Source organism: Astatotilapia calliptera, chromosome 10 (genome assembly GCF_900246225.1).
Source record: "Astatotilapia calliptera chromosome 10, fAstCal1.2, whole genome shotgun sequence".
In the NCBI taxonomy this organism is placed as follows: domain Eukaryota; kingdom Metazoa; phylum Chordata; class Actinopteri; order Cichliformes; family Cichlidae; genus Astatotilapia; species Astatotilapia calliptera.
The window spans coordinates 31,315,297-31,336,210 of NC_039311.1; the positions used below are offsets into that span (position 1 = coordinate 31,315,297).

A 20,914-nucleotide genomic window follows, 5' to 3' on the forward strand; every position below is an offset into this window, starting at 1 on the left:
TGCTTCTGATACTCTGATTGGTCATTGCCTGTGTCAGGATCAGTGAAGCCAGATAACAGAAAGAAATCCTGGCCTCGCCTCGTAGTTCAGGCCTCGGTTCAGGCTGAAGCTCCACCCTGATGTTTCCTGCTAATTCTGTGTGAGCGCGAACGTGCAGGTCTGAACCTGCAGACGAACACAAACACCTCCCAGCTCCGTCTCAAACCTCATCCGTCCGGCTCTCTCTGTCAGAGTTACAGTCGGAGCTGATTCACTGTTTTCACCTGGATTTCATGTGTTTTTTTCCCTGTGCAGTCAGAGGACCACGTGCCTGAGGTGGAGGAGGCCATGATGGCTCAGTGCACAGAGAGGCTGCAGCAGGAGGCCTGCAAAGACCTCTTCAAGGACTGTACCAAGTAAGATTGCAGGGTTTTTAAGGATTTGTTTGCTGTTCTTTTGGATATATTTCCCCAGTTTAATCAGATCAGCTTTTTTAAGGTTTGATTAATGTGCTTGTTCAGACTCTCGCTCACCTTGGACCCCAGGAACATTAAAGTTGAGAGGTTTTCACTGGGCAAGGGGATACTACCAAAAAACACACATAAACAAAAAGTGACTTGTAACACAAATGTAAAACCTAAGCTGTTAGATAAATCAAAGAAATTAAATCTGAGACCCCCCCACACACCTTACAGTCCGGAGTAAGCAGCCCTGAGGCTGAAACAAGAATCCTCAGTCAGTTTCAGACCAGTGAAACCAGTCCATAACAAACTGTTTTCAAAGAAAATCAGAAAAGGAAACATTCAGAGCTGAGACCATTCGCCAACCAAAGACGTCACCAGATATTATTATTAGGAAACCCACGAACAGGCCGAGGTGCTATTTCCTGACTCTAATGTACATCTAATGACATCAGAGTTTACAAACCACAGTGGAAACCCATAAAACCAAAATAATATGGTTGTTGACTCAATCAGTACTTTTAACCTTCCCTTTCACTGCAGTTGAGTAAAGCTGGGATCCCCACAGCACCATTTACAAACTGGAGTAAGAAACAGTTTCCGTTTCAGGGTAAATAAATTAAATCAGCTGAGTCAAATGTATTCTTTTACCTCGAAATATTTAAAATACAACAGCTGCTCTCTTTGTTCATGCTTTCTCACAAAAAGCCTTTGAACTCTAGGACTCGTTTATGGCGTCAGCATTTACCTGATGATGGTCAAACACACGAGTAACGGCACCAACAGCTGACTCCAACAAAATAAGACGAGCAGCGTCAGACAGAAAGATGAATGTGCCGCATCCAGATCCTATCTCAAGTCCAAGCTGCTTCACTTTACTGGGAATATCACAAGATCTGGAATATTCTGCTTCACCTGCTGCGGCTTTAACCCGACTCTGTGGATGGGCAGTGATGTGCGTTTTGTCTCTGCGTCACAAAAAAAGATTTCCCCCAGAATCTTCCCACTCAGACGCTTCATTTTATGGACACATGAAGGAAAATGTGATTACATCTACGTTTGAGAAGCTGCAGGTTTTCCGAGCGTGTGATGAGCTTGGAAACGAATCGGCGTTTGTTTGAACAATGCCCTGTTTGTGTAGGCGCGGCAGAGAAATTGCCACTTAATGTCAAATATAAGAGATTCAGTTGTGCAGATATGACAGACTTTATCCATTCTGCGTGAAATAAAACATCCCTTTGTGTCGAGGGTGTCGGCGTTAGCGCTTATCCAGAAATATCTCTGGTAAACATCGAGGGCCCTGCAGAGAAACCGGCAGCCGGGCTTTGATGTCGGCCCCGTGCGAAGTCTTTAAAAGTCACAAGGCTCGAGTCCAACTGAAGTCAGAGTTCAGAGCAGCGTCGATTTTTAGAAGGTGATAAAGTCAACGGTTTTTTCAAACTTGTGTCCTGAGTGTTGTGTGTGTGAGGGGTTATGATTGGCCCAGAGGAGGACCAAACGTCCGAAGAGTTCTCCGTCTAATAACGTTTGCTGGAGTGTTTCTGGGGTTTTTGTTACGCAACAATAATTCAATTCAGTTTTATTTATATCACACCAAACCACAACAACAGTCGCCTCACGGTGCTTCAGAATGTGAGGCAAAGAGCCGACAGCACTACAGAGAGATGCGTGACAATGAAATTCCAATAATCACAGGTTCATTTTAAAGCCCTGAGTCTTTGTAACGTCTCCAGTATCGGTGGCTGTTTGTCAGGCTGCAGATGACGTAAAACAAAACTAACTAAAAAAAGGAAAAGAAAAGTTTGACTTGAGCAGGTTGTAAAAATAATATGAATACATTTAATGCTGCTTCTCTGATGCGGTGTGCTAACAACACTCACATGTTGAGTAACGTCCTCTTCACCGCTGCGTAGGCGTGATGCAGCGCAGAGAGGCAAAATCAACACCGCGATCTCTGAACTGCAAATGTAAAGCAGCCATCGTGCGTCAACTTACAGCTGACAGTAGACCATTCAAAGCTCTGTGTGGGTCACTCTGTGGCTGCCCACCTGAGGGTAACCTGCAGTTCCTCTAACGTCCACCGGACGCTTCCTGCAGGATGCATACAGGGCACCCAAGGATGAAACATTTATGGCTAACGCTGTAATTTAAAAAGCCTGTGCATCGAAGCAAAGTCTCATTGAGGACACTGATGACCGAAGAAGAGGTGTGTGCAAGAGAGGAGGTTTACTGGCAGACCTGCAGGATTTCAGGAGCATCCAAAACAGGAAATAAGCAAACGGGTTTGTGATAAAACCACGACAGACCCAGCGATGTTTGCATGCTTTGCAGCATCTTATTAACGGTTGCTGCACACTCAAACACCTTGGCTGCAGCTCACAGCCGGACACATACCAACAACAACAAAACTAATGACAACAGCACAGCCTTTTGCACTGGCGAGGTGATTGCAGATGCTGTGCAGGTGCGTCCATCTCACCTGCAGCAGCATCACAGACCACGCCTTGCCACAGAGTTAGTCTGCACTGTACCTTTTTTTTGTCTGGCTTTTAGATGACTCGACTAGTCTGAGATCTCTCCGTTGTCCAGCCATCCGTCCATATTGCTTATCTGAGTGCAGGATGGAGCAGCACCTCCACCAGCTCATCCGCAGAGACAGTGTGGGACTCTGAAGCCAGACATGTTATATCATCTCTGCAGCATGTCCCTCCTCCTAGTAGGGGTCTGCTGGGAGGTGTCCTACTCAGTGTCCTGAGCATGGACTGACTTCTTTCGATGTGGAGGACCATTAGCTCTGCTCTGAGCCCCTCTGAGTCGTTTAATCACTAATAAAGTGTCACCAGGAACATCCCAACTCACAACAAAGTCATGTTCGACTCGGCAGGTTTGTGTCCACATGAAGGGAATAAAATACCCGAAAATCCTTCATTTTCCTGAGTCCAGTGTGAGGTTCACCTTAACCCAACGAGACCAGTGAGGTCACAGCAAACAGGAGACGCAGAAATAATTAGATTGTTGACTTAAATGACTTAAATGATCGGAGATCTCTCAGTGATGAAGCTGAATTCAGTGTGAAACTGACAGCTGTTGTGTTGTGTGTTTTCCAGACTGATCCACGACTACCTGAGCATGGCGCCCTTCGCAGACTACCTCGACAGCATGTACTACAACAGGTTCCTCCAGTGGAAATGGCTGGAGAGGTAACATTTAAGCATAAACACCGACTTTCTCCTTCTTTCTTTCTGCTCTCTGTGTGCAGCAACTTTTTCAACTTAAAAAAAATAACTCAGGCACATTCAGAGGCACTAAATCCTCCACAGGACCAGTACGAACACGCTCAGCTGCTTCATCAGTGTCCTTCAATCTCCCTGGGGGGGTGAGAACAGTCTTGATTTGGAAATTGCTCAATGGGGATGTTTCACTTTTCTGTTGAATACTATGGGGTAGCTACTCGAACAGACAGCCTACAGGGGGTTCTGCAGAATTTCAAGCAACACCCGAGGGCGTTTGCTCAATCATGCAGTGTGACCGAGCAGTGTCTAATCACGTCTTCAGAAATAAGAGATAAACGCTTCCACAGAGCTGTGCTGAGCGATAACAGGTTTACAGAAAAACAAAGGATGACAATCTCTCCAAACAGCTCCAACGTGTCCTGCAAACAACTCCTAAATACCTGAAGCAAGAGCAGCGATTCACCTTCAGCTACACTTTTCTATTCCTGGATTCTTTGAGGTTTGAAGGTGGGTGTGGCTTCTGTGACATCGTACACATCCTAGAGCAGAAAAAACCCAACTGCTCCTGGCACAGGGAGTACTTAAACAATTGGACTTCCTATAAAAATCAAGCAGTCGGCCCCTGCTGGTTGGCTGAAAGAGACGTCCATGTTTTTATACACAGCAGATGGCGCTGTAGATCGTTTTTAAATCACACCAGAAAATAGACACAGCAGGGTGTCTCAAATAGGGGTGGGTTTTTATAATCGATTCATCGATTAAAATCGATTCTGGCTTGGATAGCGTAAAATCGATTCATTAAAATCCTGAATCGATTTTTTAATATAAATTTATTTTGCCCGAAATGCCAGAATCTCTGGTGACATCTCACAAAATTTCAAGAACCACCAAACAGTTAAGACAGTAAATGAGAGCAGGTACAGGGATTCTGCACATAGACTTAAATACACAGCGCGACCCGCGGATCAGAATCAGTTAGATGTCGCCTTTCTCACGGTCGGGGCTGAAAGCCGACAGCTCGCTGATTCTGATCTGTCGGCGGGTCCGCGCTTTGTGTTCACGCCCTTTATGAGCCGATTCTAAAGCTGTTACTTTGATGTCTCTCCAAACAATATTGACCGAACCAGCAGCAAAAGAAGATCCAAACGCTTCACATAAACATCGTCATGAATTCACTCAAGCAAATCTTTGTGAACCAGCAATGAAAGAAGTTCTTCTTCTTTAGTCTTGTGTGTCACACTTGTTTTTTTTAAGATTTCAGTGTGGCTTCCTTAGAAATGTTTGGTTAATTATGAAGCGACCTGCAGCTGCTCGAAGGACGCAGTGAAACCACTCAAGGTCACATCTGGCGACCTTAACTTTTCCCTTAGGATATTCTGTCACATGACTGCGCTGCCACTTTAACACACAGAGTAATTGGAAGAAATAGTTTCTTCTTTCAACACTGAGAAAAATATCCACAAGCCAAAATCCAGACTTCCCACAGGGACTTCTCCTGATGAGGATTCCCAGGAAACACCAGGGTCCTGATTCCTGGTATTCAGCTGTAAGCACGCTCTGATGAGTGCTTTGTTAATTTGTTTGTGGTGGAGTAAGCTGACACACAATGGCATAATGGCAGTTTTGTCAGGTTTGTTTGCTTCTCTGATGGTTCCCAGTCTCCACTTTGAAAACTTCAGCGATGCCGCAAACAAACTCTGGATCCTGCAGACTGTTTTGCTTTCATTGTTTAAACTTCTGCTCATGATGGATTAGCGGAAACAACACTCTTGGGAAACCAGGGAATCTTACAGGGATCCACGTTTAGCAGATATAAAACACAAGTCTCGTTTGTTCCAGCCTCACATGCCGTTTAACAGTTTTTTAAAGGGTTTAGCGTGATCGGTTTTCCGGGAACTGCGGAGGGTTGTTGACCTCAAACTTCTCAGTTCATCGACTGAAGTTTCAAGGACTAGCTCTGAATTCCTTCCTTTAAATGAGGCAAAATCATGAGAAATGAGCATCATAAGTGGAAGTTCTCTTTTAGCAGTAAAGCCAGGCTGCGTGCTGCTGACTGACAGAGATTAAAGTCGTGGTCATTCAAGATGTCTCCACGCAGTTATCAGAGAGACAGCTTGAGCCAAGAAATTGTTTTACATAAAGCTGCATGTCATTTTTAGTCACTCTAAAAGGGCAGTAGAAAATTTAGCTCATTTATAGTTCGGAAATATAATTCACTGATTTGCTCAGTGTAGTCAAAAAATTTACCTGAAGTTGTTTTGCTCAGCAAGGCTAAAAAAATTATAGTCAGGTTTGTGCTCAAAAGATCAGCGTTGCTGCTTTACCAGGTGTAACAATTAAGCTTAACATCCAGGCATCCATGAAAACAGGATTTATGAAATTTAACGGAGTTAGAAGTTAGCAGGAAGTTAGCTCGCTAGTTTGCACCTAAACATGAGATAGCATGCTCTGACTGAGAGATTTCTGAAACATTCAAACGTACAGCTCTGTTATCACTTCCAACATAAATGAAGACAGAAAACTAAACAGCAGTGACGTTTGTAGGGTTACTGAAGTTGGGCTAGCTGGTATATAATGTTGTGCTACCTGGTGGCTAGCGACACAGCTATGTTAGCATAACATAAACACAGTTAAGCTGGAGGATGAACGCTTTTTTCCACTTGATAAAAGTTAACGTGAGAGTTCCCGATGGTTAGGGACAAATGCAATCGCATGGCAGGATGCTGTAAACGGACCAAACTTCAGCCAGGAGAACAACTGAGATAATCCATCCACAATACGAGGTTAGTCATTCATATACTGCTGCATGGGCTGGAGTTACATCGTAAGGTTTTAAAAACTGAGCTTTAAAAACACAACAGCCTTAATAAACACAGAGTAATTTGGGCCTGGAAGCAGGATTCATCACGTCATCACTTAAAGATAGCATGTGGGGTCCCACAGGGCTTAGACCTTGGACCTCTTTATAGAAATAAACTAATGACTGCCAGTTATGTCTCATTTAGTCCTGAAAAGAAAGAGTCCTCCCTGTACTTCTGTCTGCCTGGCATTAAAAACTCAATGACTTCTTGCAGTTTAACTCAGAAATATGATCAGAACAAAAACAAGGATTATAGTCTTATCCAACAGGGACACTCCCCATCTTGGACTGCTAAGAACCAAAGTAAAGCAATCTAAACTTTATTCAGATAGAAAATAATTAAATGCCTAATGGAGATTATGGTATTTTCATCTTGCCTTTGGTCTCCAACAAGATTATAAAACATAATACCTCAATTTCTTCCAGCCTCCCGATCAGAGGCCAGAAACTGATAAATAAGCCTAAATTTGAGTAAATGTTCAACTAAAGCTACCAAGTCACAATCTGAATAAACCTCAGAATCTCTGCCTTTTATTAACTTAGGCAAAAAGACACAAAGGGACAAAACAAATCTGACATTTGGATTTAATTGGTGAACTTAAAGATGAACAAAATCTTTGTGCTTCAAGTAAGGAGAGAAAAGTGTCAGACGTGACGACAAGAAGGAAAGTAATTTTTCCCTGTCAGTACTTCTTAAAAGCTTCTCTCGTGCAGGCAGATTGCTCTCTTGCTGGAAAAACGAGACAGACTGACTAACTCAAGAGAAGAATACGTCCGCAGACTAATGGGGCTGATTTAGCAGGGCTGGGTAATGGCTGATAGTAAGCATGATGATGCAGGAGTGCAGTCAGAGAGAGTGAAGAAACCTAAACGGGGAAACTGGCTCTCAAAGTAATGTCAATAATTTATTATTTGCTTCCCACCCTGTTAGCTAGCTGTGTCTCAATTTAAATCAGAAGCTGGATCTGTGATTGTTTTTCGCCTGTATGTGGAGTTGTGTTGTTTGTAAGCTAATGCTAGCTAGTGTTGCTCATTGTTGATGCTGGGAAATTAGGAAAGGGAATTGGACGTAAGCATCAGTGTGACTTTATCAACCTATCACATAGAAATCAGTCCACACGCTATTAAAGCCTAAAGAGAAAGATGGAGAAAATCTTTGAGTTTCATTAGAGTCTGTTCCAACACTGTCAATAAAAAGATATTAACAAATTAATAGTGAGGGCTACTGCACGTTTTAATATGCAGGGCAGCAGAGAGAGTGGTGCTTTTGTTGCTAGTAACTTTCCATATTCCTTGTGATTTCCATTTGAATACATCAGATGATTGTTGGCAGAGAAATTTGCCAATAAAAGCACGAAGGATGTCACATGTGCTTAATGCAAATATACAAAACCAATGCCAATTATTAAAAAATGCAAATGTGAAAAAAGAAATAGGAGAATTTTCATCCCATGGCTCATTAAGCAGTAAATGAGTCATCAGGTTTAATGAGCCTGTGCCCCAGGGTCCATTTAAATTACCCGGTTGGATGACCAAAATGCCCAAAAGGGCTGATGAGATGAGAGTGTTGATCCCAGGAGGGTCCAGATCAGTGGTGCTGGTTTACAACAGTGTGCGGTTCTCTGCAATCCATTTACCAACGACTGTCTGTCAACAGAAAAACTGTATTTCAAACCACTGCATTGTTCAAACAGGTGGCATGCAGAGCTGCTGGTATCTTATAGTTTTCACACAATAAGTCATTATTAAAGTAACGGTCACCTGAAGATCAAAACAAGACACTTAGGCTACGTTCACACTGCATGTCTTAATGCTCACATCCGATTTTTTGATCAAATCCGATTTTTTTTGTCTGCTCGTTCACACTACAAATGCGACAGCCAACGCGCTCTAGTGTGAACGCTCAAAGCGGCGCATGCGCAAAAGAAGACGTCACACACAACGCGCTCTGTTTAGACCCAGAGCAAACAGTATTGTTTGACTGATAGCCTTAATATAAAGACTTGTTTCTGACTTTACGTTTCACAATTTTGCTTTAAGTTATAAAGATATTTTGTTATTTACATTTGGCCTAATAATTATCATTATTGCTGTTTTAGAGGAGCGGTGCTTCAAAGGATAGCTGCAGATTTCTGTCAGAATCTGCAGATTATACAGTACAAATGAAATGTTCACGTTTCTCCAACGTTTTCTTCTAAACAGTTTCACTGGATGGCCAGGAAGTGTTCACGATGTCTTCTCGGGCGCTGATAATTGGCGTCTGTCCTGTATCAGTGACGTAAAAGACGGATTTAATGCGACTTGACCATTCAAACAGCAGTCGCTTTCTAAAACAGATATGTATCGATTCAGTACCACATATGAAAGTGGCTCAGGTCGGATTTGTGCCGTTCACAATGTCATAGCATGATCGGATATGGGTCGCATAGGGTCAAAAAAGTCCGATTTGATGCGCTTTCGCCTGCAGTGTGAACGTAGCCTTATTTAATCTACTTTTATTAAACCAAAGTAATGGATTATTGTTAAATCAGATGTATTAAGTAGACACTCAGTGTTGATCACTTCTAACAAAGTTTAGATGATAGCTGTTAATTCAAGTTATCAATGGGTGATTAAAACCAAATATCAGTGGTTTTCCCTACTCCCCAGGAAAACTGACTATATAGCTAACTGATAGCTAGCATCTGATGTCAAGCTAATAGCTAATTAGCATTACCTTTGACAAAGAGACTATGAGGACAAAAAAAATCAAACAAAAAAATTATTGACACATCCAATTAGAAAACAAATGAAATTTTAGCAATTTATCTATATAAGCACTCATGCTAGCATTAGCCAACATTGACCAGACAAAGACGAAAAGTTAAAATTGGTCCATAAAACCAAACAAAGAATCTCCACGACTTGAACATCTGACCAAACAGTTTTCTCCTCATAGTCAATTTCCTAACAGGCTAGCGAGGCTCTAATAGATAAAACTGGGTTTCTTTTAACTAATGATAGCCGATATGCTAATAGTAGCCTACAAACTGTTTGATAACCATAGTAGCAGTTAGCTGGCTACCTCTCTAATTTTATCTCTTAACAAATAATAAAAAAATAAAGTAATAAAAGAAACATGGCTGTTTTTCGTGTAACATGTGTACGGCTCGTATGTGTCTGAAGTTAAAGTTTGTTTGCAATTCTTTGTTTTTCTTGATTGGAGACAAACAAACAAACAAAGGGAAAATGAGCAGACTTAACACTGCTTTTCTTTCAAGTTTTAAACTGGTTTTAAACTGGTTCAGCTATATCATCATTATAGCTTTCCTAAACATCCTTTTTTCATGTCATTTCATTTCTAAACACGTGTACATTGGTTTTTAAACTGGACGTTTATTAAAGTGAGTTTCTCTCTTTGTCAAACAGGCAACCAGTGACGAAAAATACATTCAGACAGTACAGAGTTTTAGGAAAAGGTGGTTTTGGAGAGGTGAGTACTGAAAGTTTTTGTTACTTTAATTATAATGTGTTATGTTGCCATAATGTCATTAAAACAATCTTTCTTGGGCAGCTACAGTATATACAGGTAAAGTTACAAGAGTTAAAAGTTCAGAGGCTCTGCCCTCATTTGAGGTCAGTGAAGATTTGAATGAAAAGTTATGCATTGGTAAGTCAGAAAGTTCTAGACTTTAAGACATGTTTTTATTGGATTTAATCTCAAGCGTTAAGAAATCAGAGGCTGTAGATGAGTTTGTGGATCCTAACACTGGCCAAAGAAACACAGGGCAGAAGGAAAAATTGTCAGTTACGTTCCAGTCATTTAGATTCAGAGAAATGGGTGCTGTTCACTGAGGTCAGACTAAAACAAATGCATTAAAACCTTTAAACGGTCTAATCGTGCAGAAGAGTTCAGTGTTCCTAACACAATCTTTTCTTTGGCCCCTGAAATGAAGGACTTTATCGGAGGCATCTAAATCCTGTTACACACCACTGAATGGTGTCTCTGTGCCCTCTGTTCGTCTAATGAGACGAGTCTGTTTTAATTCCAAACACTGATAGCTGATTAGGCGTATACGCATCAGGTCATGAGATAACAGGGGACATTAAGTCAGGGTCAGTTTTGTCGGTTCAGATCACGGTGAGTCGAATTTACTGGAACCACAAGGAAGGTCGTGGTGAGGAGAAAACAGGGGACACCTTTAAGTGATACACAACGGCAATTCGGAGTGCTAACATTTTCTGACCGTCTTTGACCTGCATGAGGGGCTCTGGGGTCGTTCAGTGCCTCCCATCTGACCCCCTCAGAGTCAGCTGATTGCTTTTGTACAGTAACTTCAGTATATTTAATGAAACCATGCAAATCTTACCTCCAGGCTCAGAGGATGATCTGAGCACTGATACTACCAGAAGGAGGAGGACACTGCACTGAACACAGCTGGATGCTCTCCTCTGAAGTTTGTACAAGTTAATAAAAGGGACAAGCAGAGCAGACAATGAAGCAACAAACCGCAAAGATCCCACCACCCTCCGCGCATTCTCCAGAAAGAAAAACAATGTTTGATCCGCGTCCAAGCTCCATGAAGCATGTCTGATTTAAATCCATTCCTCTGGTACAGTTTGGCAAAATCTGAACAAAACCCGGGGTTTGTTTCGGTTCTTCTGCGTCGAACAGTTTCACTCTGAATGATGTTGGATAAGATAACCATCATGTGTGTATTGTCACTGTAACAAATACAACATAATTGTATTTGCAGTGTCAAAAAGAAAAAGCTTAAATGTGGTTGTTTTACCACAGCTTGTGTTTCTCAGCCTGTCAGTAGTGAGTTGTTTCTTTACCTTAACACTGCTGCTGCCTCACAAAAGTCACTACAGCTGAGACATTAAGTTTCCTTTAACTGTGTGTTTATGTGATAGAATCCAACGTGAACTCGTTTCCTCCTCATTTGCTGCAGTTAATAGTTTGATTTTTTTTTTAGTTTTCATGATTTTTTCAGTCAGTTTCCAGCGAGGTTTTGTAATGAAGCCCGTTTCCACCACTAAAAAATAAAAATGTATCCATAACTCAAAATTTCAAGTTATTTTCTCAAAATTTTGAGTTAATAAGTTGAAATTTTGAGAAAATAACTCGAAATTTCGAGTTATAGATACTTTTTTGTGTGTGGTGGAAACGGGCTTCCATAGTTTTGTTGGTTTAAATTTTTCTTTTTTAAATGATGATGTTTTCAGGGATCCTAACGTGTCCTTTTTCTTCCACCCCGTCCTCTGCAGGTGTGTGCCTGTCAGGTACGAGCCACGGGGAAAATGTACGCCTGCAAGAAGCTGGAGAAGAAGAGGATAAAGAAGAGGAAAGGAGAGTCTATGGCCCTCAACGAGAAGCAGATCCTGGAGAAAGTCAACAGCAGATTTGTAGTAAGTATCTCATCTCAGCTTCAGATCGAGGGATCGTCGCGGTGGCAGTAATTAAAAGGCAGCGCTGAGGTTTGCAGCGTTTCTGCTGTGGTTTGATTCTCCACCAGATGGACTTCGTTCAGCTGTTATATGATTTGGACGGCCGTCAGTCGGCTCGTCCGGGCTCTCGGGCCTACACCGTCTCCCGGGGTTTAATGCGAAAACTCACAGACGGCTTTAATTAACACATCTTAATCAGTTTGGAAATCTTTGGCACGAGGTTTTTGTGTTTATGTGTGCAGAACAGAACATGCTGAACTAAACTTAAAAGGATTACAGTTTTCAAAAGAAAACAGTCGACGGCGCCGACAAACTCAGAATCTCTGCAGCACGGCATCTGAGGACAGTGCGCACATTTTTGATGCAATTCAACGTCCTCGTTGCAAATACGTTTAAATCCTAAATGAAAACCAGCCACAGCATTTCCCCTGCATCAGTCAGTCGACCTCTCAGTGTCAGAGATCTTATTGGCTGCCTACAGATTCCACATATTAACATCCACATGTGTGTATGAAGAGCCGGAGCCTCGGTGAGCATGTTGGCAGTGTGTGTGTAAGCAGCTGCAGCATACTGCTTAACAACCTCAGGGCTTTAGAGCAGCTCTCAGATCAGCTCGTCGATTTAGTCACAAACGGCTGAAAGTTGTGTGAATCATGCAAAGCCGCCCTAGAAGAGTCCATGAATCACTCCCAGCTCCAAATGCTTAAACACACGACTCCTGTCCATCTCCAGGTGAGTTTAGCGTACGCCTACGAGACCAAGGACGCCCTGTGCCTCGTGCTGACTCTCATGAACGGCGGCGATTTAAAGTTTCACATCTATCACATGGGTGACGCGGGTTTCGATGAGAAGAGAGCCATCTTCTACACCGCGGAGATCTGCTGCGGCCTGGAGGACCTCCACCGGGAGCGGATCGTCTACAGGTGAGCACCCGGACACCTTCCTCTCGTCTCATTGGCTCCTGCCTTTCTGCTCACTCTCCGTGTCTTTATCTTCTGCGTAGGGACCTAAAGCCAGAAAACATCCTGCTGGACGACCACGGTGAGTCCGATTACCGAGGAGGAGATATCGCCACCACAAACATCATCAAATCTTTAATTCTGCACGTCTTTCAGTAACATTGCACGATGAACTTTTGCATTAATTCCAGTCAGTGTTTGGAAAAATAAAAATATGGCAGGTGGGGGGGAGGAGGGTGAAAATGAGGCCTTGTTAAAGATCTCTGGGAAGCAGCAAGTCATATTTATCTGACTCAAATACAGATTAAAAAGCATTTATGGTTAACGCGAGCTCCGCTTCCACTCCAAGATTCACTTTTGCAGTTTCAGTGTTTGCTGTTAAACACCAGAGGGCGCTCTGACTCCAGGAAACTCTCCTCAGGCAGCGCCAGTCTCTGCTGACATCACTAACAGAGTGACTGAAGCTAAAGACAAACGCCATGAAAGTCTAAATCTGAGATTCTCCGTTTGCAAAAACTTGATGATTGATGGTTTGTTCGATGAATCTGAGCCTTCAATGGGAATGATTTCTAAACACAGTCCTGAGCCACCCCTCCTTTCTTTACAGTGAGCCAGACTCTGTTGTCACTTTCAAAGTTTTTTAAACAATAGTTCTCCAGCTCGCTGAGAGTCGCTCAGACCTGGACCACTTTAACTCTGACTTTTCAATAATTCAATCTTAAAAAGAGCTCAAGGGATGAACCAGTGTTGTGTCCACATAACAGACACGTTTGCAAAGAACTCGCAGTTTGTTACTAACACAAAAACATAATTTGTTTCCATTTATTTAGATAAAGCAATAAAAATGACAGTCTGGAAGGTATTTAATGCCATTTTGAAGCAAGGCGCTTTTCATAGAGCTGTTAGCTGAAAACTGATCTCAGCATGCTAACATATACTGAGATATGCTGGACAAGTGGAGGAAAAAAGAAGCGGCAGGCCCACAAAACTGTCTACAGTTGAATCACCAGTGACTGAAAGTCTCAAGAAGTCAGAAACAGGGGCCTGTGTAGAGCGAGTGGACCACAGGAGGGAGCTTTGAGCAGATGGGTAGATGGAGTAAATCTTTAATTAGCCGATTATCCTCATGGTTGCTAACATTTGTGTCTTCAGGTCACATCAGGATATCAGACCTGGGTCTAGCGGTTCATGTGCCAGAGGGAGAAACCATCAAAGGACGAGTGGGAACAGTGGGATACATGTGTAAGTGACCTCTGACCTTTACTGAGCAAGTACATTTATGTGAGCACTGCACTAGAGTATGAAGTGCTTTCACATCAAACACATTTCAAAGGGACGTTAAATGTTTTTACCAACTTTAATTTAACACTGAGACGTTTCACAGTAACAAAGCTTTTACACTTAACACTCGAGTGTTGGGAAACATTTGGTTCCTGTGTATTTGTACTCAGTTTATCTAGTTCAGGACTTTTACGAAGTGGTAATTGTACTTTTACTGTAGTACAAACATCCACCTTACGATCCAGATTTCTAATTTCTCTCCCACCGCCTCCTCGCTCCCCTCCAGCTCCAGAGGTGGTGAAAAACGAGCGGTACACCCTCAGCCCTGACTGGTGGGCGCTGGGCTGCCTGCTGTACGAGATGATCGAGGGCCAGTCGCCTTTCCAGCAGAGGAAGAAGAAGATCAAGAGGGAGGAAGTGGAGCGGCTGGTGAGGGAGGTGGAGGAGGAATATTCCAGCAAGTTCTCCGAGGACGCCAAGTCCCTCTGTAAAATGGTGGGTGGAACTTCTTTTTCTTCGGCGTCTTTAGCTCCCATCTGCCACCTCAGTCACGCCATCGTATAGCTGGCTGATGTTTTCGTACTCCGGTTTTTAGACTCAGCTTTTCAGAGTGGCTGAAACGTTGCGGCGAGATCTCCCTGCTCACCGCGATTATTCGTAATCGTCCAATATTCCTGGATCCAGGAGGACGTGTGGATCCAGATTAGCTGTACCCAGATACATTCATCCCATTCATCCAGACTCAGAACCGAACATAAGACAGCGTCAGCTCATAACTCCACGAGGCTGGGGGTGTGTCTCCCCCCAGAATCCAGCCTTCTTTGGCGTGAAAGGCAAACATTTTAAAACGCTGCACCACGTCATGGTCGAGGGCCAAATCACAAACCTCGTTATAAACATCGTCCCAGATTTTGGTGAATGGACGAAACAAATGACCGAATTCTCACGCAGAGAAACGTCCAGGGACACGACGCAGACGTGTGCGTTTGCCGTCTTCGCGGCGAATCGTCCGTCTGCGGTTCAGCCATGTTTGCTGAGTCTGCTAACAAACAGAAGACGGAATAACCTCCCAACAGGAAATACTGCAGTTTGTTTTTGGTCATTGGTCAGATCTCCACCTGCATCTTGTTTTAAATGAAAGTCAGGTGGGAGGTTGATTAAGGTGAGATCTGTGGTTCACCTGTAGTCTGAGTTTATCCTGACTCATAATTGGACACCTGGAGGGCGAGTGCACACGGCTCAAAGATGGGAAATTATTGTCATCTCACTGCAGGGTTTCAGGAAAACCTGTTCCATGCTTAGGAAAACAAGCTTTAGACGAGGGAACTTCCTCCTGAAGATCAGAGTCACGATGCGTGAGACTGTGGAGGCCAGACAAGCAAAGCTGGTCACTGGCACTGTGTCTGCTTCGTTTTAATAAAGAGGGTAGCAAACATCCAGAAGTCTTTGCCTTTGGCTGCTTTTCGCAGACACGTCATGCTTTGAATACAAACACACAGCTTCCTGCTAAAACTCTGAAAAACTGGTGGAAAATGAAACCCGGCTCAACTTTTGTCTGAGGCGTAACCGCTGATGCTTTAACGCCTGACCTGAAGCAGCAACTCTCCACCTTCTCTAAAGCTCTGCTGTGTTTTTAACCCCTCAGCTGCTGGCCAAAGATCCCACCGAGAGGCTGGGCTGCCTGGGGGGCGGAGCCACTGAGGTCAAAGCTCATCCCATCTTCCGCTCCATCAACTTCAAACGGCTGGAGGCCGGCATGCTGCAGACACCCTTCATCCCTGATGTAAGTCCAGAGCGAGCACACCGACCTTAAAAAGATTTAAATTTTTATCATGTAGATACTCGAAACTCAAAACTCGGCTTCTGAAGAGTCGTTGACAAGTTTGTGACTTGACGTTCAGGTACGAGCCTGAAAACAGGTTTGTTGGTGACCCGAGATGAAGTCTGAGACTCTTCATCCGTCACACATTCATTTTTGTTTCCCCGAGTGAAGACAAATGATGAGATCTGTATCTGTCAGTGCGTACAGAGTTTGCCTTTATTTTGGAAGGTTCAAAAGTACAAAGTCACAAAGTTCAAAGGTTGGAAAAAACCCTGAAATCCAAAAATAAACACGAGAAATCAGGAAGGACGCAGCGAGCAAATCAGGGATCATAAACAGAAGTCTTAACAAACAAGACTATTTATAGATGAGGGAGTGATGACACAACGAGGCGCATGAGGGAGCAAAGCACACAGCAGCTGACAACAGTCAGCGACAGGTGAAGACGAGGGGGAGGGGCAAGAAAATGTAAAAACTAGACTCGACAGCGTCTAACCAATCAAAAGGTGTTTCATACATCACATGACTCAAGCGCCACCTACTCCACAGATGGTGATTAAAAATCTATAAAAACATAAAACCGTTATAGAAGGACTTGTGATTCTTGTGAGTTAGTGCAAAATAAACATTTAATTCCACCCGTGATACTAAATACACAAGAAGAAACAAAACATTAAATATCACAAAAATACCAAACTCAGTAACATCTCTGGGGTCACGTCATGTGGCTCGCTGGGATCAACGATGATTCTGTGATTCTGCCGTTAAAACTATCAGAGCTGTCTGTGCATCGTCAGCCAACGTCACAGTCTAAGGCTACGTTCACACTGCAGGCGAAAGCGCATCAAAGCCGATTATGCGACCCATATCCGACCATGGTCTGACAGTGTGAACGGCACAAATCCGATATTTTCAAATCCGATCTGGGTCACTTTCGTATGTGGTCCTGAATCGATACATATCTGATGTTTCAGAAAGCGACTGCTGTGTGAACGGTCAAGTCCCATTAAATCCGTCTTTTACGTCACTGACACAAGACAGACGCCGATTATCAGCGCCGGAGAAGACATCGCGAACGCTTCCTGTTCATCCAGTGTAGATGTCAGTGAAACTGTTGGGAAGACAACGTTGGAGAAACGTGAACATTTTATTTGTACTGTATAATCTGCAGATTCTGATAGAAATCTGCAGCTAGAAGCAGCGCTCCTCTAAAACAGCAATAAGGATCATTATTAGGTTATTTACATTATTATGTCAATAACAAAATAACTTAAAGCAAAAATTGGGAAACGTGAAGTCCAAAGTCTTTATATTAAGGGCCATCAGTGAAACAATACTGTTTGCTCTGGGTGTACAGAGCGCGTTGTGTGTGACGTCTTCTTTTGCGCATGCGCCGCTTTGAGCGTTCACACTAGAGCGCGTTGGCTGTCGCATTTTATTTGTAGTGTGAACGAGCAGACAAAAAAATCGGATTTGATCAAAAAATCGGATTTGATCAAAAAATCGGATTTGATCAAAAAATCGGATTTGAGCATTAAGACCTGCAGAGTGAACGTAGCCTTAGCCCGGCGTGAGCCACGCTCACTTTATTCAAGCAGCAAAAAGCCTCCAATCACGTCACCGATCCAAACAAAGACAAAGGTCCGTCTTAAAGCCAGGCTGCACTAACTTAAGTAATAAAATCAATTTAATCACTTAAGTCTGGATGGTTTTGAGGTTTTCTGTGTCGTTACTTGATCTGATTCAAATGGCTGAATCACCTCCTCAACAAGTTCTCCAGACGCCTGGTAACGAACCAATCATGTGACTCAGGTGTGTTGACCCAGGGTGAGATCTAAAACCTGCAGCCCTCGAGGCCTGGAGTTGGACACATCTGGCATAAAAGATCAACCGGATCCTGATCCGACCCTCAGAATCAGCTGATGCATTTTTTATGAAAGAAAGGAGGAACTGCAGATGCTCGGTGTGACTGAGGAGGATGAAATGGAGGCAGATGATCCTCAGTGGTGACCTCTAAAGGAAGCTGCTTAAAAAAGAAGATTCAGTTATTTTTTTATTCTGCATTTTTGAACCCTCATAGCTTCATAGGCAGTTTTCATGTAGATGTAAAAATGGATTAAGTGACTTAAAAAGCACCAAATGTTTGACCCACTCTGCCTGCTCTGAGGACCAACGCTTAGAAAACCTCCAGCGTGTGATGTCAGATACTGGCTCTATTAATGGAGCTGATTCTGAGGGGGTCAGGTGGGACGACCTCGCTGATTTTGTGCGTTAGCCGATAATGCGAGAGCCAAGTATCTAATAATAACTCTGAGTGAGAGGCTGTACAATGAGAGCACTCCACAGCTCCGTGAGTGAGTGCGTCTCCGAGGCCCTGGCGTGATTTCTGTGAAGCTGCTGCACGGCGTCTGTAACAGGAAGGATCCATTTAGCAGGTTTCGTGTTGGGCGGGTACAGAGCGAGCTTGCATCTAATCAAAGAGACGCAGAGTTTGGTTTCAAGGTGTTTTTCCCCTTCAGGTGTGCCTCCAAAAGAGGCCACCGACGAGGCAAACTGGCAGGTTGCAAAACATAAAAAGGAACTCAAAAGACTGAAGGCGCTGTCGGGGTGAAGCAGGAGCTTCCCAATAAAAGCCAAAGAAGACTGAAAAGGTAAACGCAGACTTGTGCTGGAGGTAAGCTGACGAGGGGAGGGCGAAGACTCGGGGTGATGCACGTGGAAACGATGGCAAAGGCAGGAAGCCAACGTGGGGTCAGATAACTGGAGATGTTTGGACTTGTCTCTGCTGAGACTGACGACCTTATCGGCTGTGTGTGTTTGTGTGTTTCAGCCTCAGGCCATCTACTGTAAAGACGTGTTGGACATCGAGCAGTTCTCCACAGTTAAAGGGGTGGAGCTGGAGCCCAAGGACGAGTCTTTCTACAGTAAAGTGTCCACGGGCAGCGTTTCCATTCCCTGGCAAAACGAGGTTAGAGACTCACACTCGGCACACTCCTGCTGTAAAAAATGCAGGAAAAGGAATTTGTTCTCCTGATGATGTTATCATCCGCATCATGATATTTAGAGGTTTTGACATTTATGACTAACAGCAGTGAGAAAATGTTAAACATGCTGCTGCTGCTCCATCTCCGTAGGAGGAGGATAAAAATACCTAATTGGAAAAACACAGTCCTCACTTTGTCGTTGCACACACTGTTCACCCGAGAAAATGGTGACTGTTAGGAAAAGTCGCCTGACCTTTAGAGCAGATTTCAGTTTAAAACATAAATAACAGATGGAACAAAACATAAAAAGGGACTCAAAAGACTGAAGATGGGACTAATTAAATTATAATTGATATAAGATTACATTTTTTTAAGTACAGGAAAGTACATTCAACAAGCCAAAAGCACCAGCACACGAGTTCTTGCAAAGACAGGAAGTTACAGGATGGTTCACACTCCCCCAGTAATTAGATGCAGTGCTCAATTTCCAGAGAACCGTGGTTACACGAGTAACCAAACATTATATTTGTTCTTTCGAAAAACAGTCTTAAATGTAAAACATGTTACAGAAATCAAGCACAGCTTTAATCAGGGAGGCCATAAAGTCAGTCCAGGCTGCTTTGCAACCCACCTTCATCCCTTTTTCATGCCATGTCAAACCTGCCAGATCTGTCGCCACCTGCTTCACTAACGGCTGCTGTCCAGAACAAGTCGAGCCTTTTGACCATGTTAGTGGTAAAAAGAACAAACTCCTAACTGCCCCGTGTTTTTGCACAGGTTCTGAGATTTTTGTGTTTTTCTCGGCAGATGATCGAGACAGAGTGTTTCACAGAGCTCAACGTTTTCTACCAGGACGGGGCGGTTCCTCCTGACCTGGACTGGAGAGGACAGCCGTCTCCGACACCCAAACAGGGACTCCTGCAGCGACTGTTCGGCAGAAATGTGAGCAACCTCCCTCACCTCCAGAACATCACCGCTCTTTTATTTACCAGCATACATCAACACACACGAGCTGTGAGCTAGCACAAAGTACACTAAACTGTGTAGTGTAAGCTAACTCCACAGACGGACGTCGGTAAGGCGGAGTTAATATGGTAAAACAGCAAGATGGTAAAAAACAAAAAAGACCAGTAAATACATACAATACAAATACATGAATAAAATTTAGTCGATAGAAAAATGATCTGCATTCATCTGTGAATGACAGTAACATCGGTGCTCTCTTCCTCCCCCTGCAGGAGTGCTGTGGTAACTGCAGCGACAGTGACGAGGAGCCCACCAGGCTGTGACAAACCACACACATACCATCTGATTTGTTTACAACTTTTGCACATTTGTATTTTTACGGTAGTCCTATCTAAATGTCAGAATGTAAATTTTCATCATAGCCATAATGTTTAATGTTATTTAAAAGTGTGAAATATCTGCTGTTTCAAATCAGGAGGCGGAGACAGAAAATGAACTCTGGTTTTTTTTGGTTTTTTGTCTTTTATTTTTAGTTTGTTGTTGTCATTTGTCCAGGGAAGACTTTGCTTTTGTTTTCATCCACTCACACACTGAACTGAGGGCTGCTTCTGGCTGCGAAGCAGCTCCACTGGAACAAGCGCCTGCTGTAGAAGTGCCTTGCTTGAGGGCACTGTGAAGTGAGGACCGAACATTCCTCCATGTCTTTGTCCAGGGAAACTTTCAGCCTGTGAACTGTGACCACTTCTTCTGCCCTCCATCCTGCTGAGACGAACCTCACCGCTTTTTTATTCTCTTGTTTGCGAGCTGGGACATTCAGGGTTTGAACATTTGGGTTTTTTTCAGAATTTTTCCGATGGATTTCATGAGACAATCGACTCCTCGTGTGTGTCAGCGCAGCTTCAGTCACTCTTGTCAGTAAAATATCAGTTTTCAGATGTG

The 20,914-nt window shown here is 43.4% G+C and overlaps 1 protein-coding gene across 5 annotated transcripts in view; it reads left to right on the forward strand.

Moving 5' to 3' along the window:
• Positions 1 to 20,509, forward strand: part of grk6 (G protein-coupled receptor kinase 6) — a 47,095-nt gene extending 26,586 nt beyond the window's left edge. For 4 of the 5 annotated variants that reach the window (XM_026181183.1, XM_026181185.1, XM_026181187.1 and 1 more), the window contains 12 exons: positions 295 to 395; positions 3,548 to 3,640; positions 9,942 to 10,005; positions 11,784 to 11,924; positions 12,696 to 12,886; positions 12,967 to 13,004; positions 14,075 to 14,164; positions 14,490 to 14,698; positions 15,849 to 15,986; positions 18,856 to 18,993; positions 19,817 to 19,951; positions 20,248 to 20,509. In XM_026181183.1, the coding sequence (XP_026036968.1) occupies positions 295 to 395; positions 3,548 to 3,640; positions 9,942 to 10,005; positions 11,784 to 11,924; positions 12,696 to 12,886; positions 12,967 to 13,004; positions 14,075 to 14,164; positions 14,490 to 14,698; positions 15,849 to 15,986; positions 18,856 to 18,993; positions 19,817 to 19,951; positions 20,248 to 20,298 (1,389 nt within the window). In that variant the 3' untranslated portion in view covers positions 20,299 to 20,509. Of the gene's footprint in view, positions 1 to 294; positions 396 to 3,547; positions 3,641 to 4,887; positions 5,220 to 9,941; positions 10,006 to 11,783; positions 11,925 to 12,695; positions 12,887 to 12,966; positions 13,005 to 14,074; positions 14,165 to 14,489; positions 14,699 to 15,848; positions 15,987 to 18,855; positions 18,994 to 19,816; positions 19,952 to 20,247 lie in introns of those variants that run through there. The other variant, XM_026181186.1, reaches the window with a different exon arrangement.
• The last annotated feature ends 405 nt before the right edge of the window (positions 20,510 to 20,914 follow it).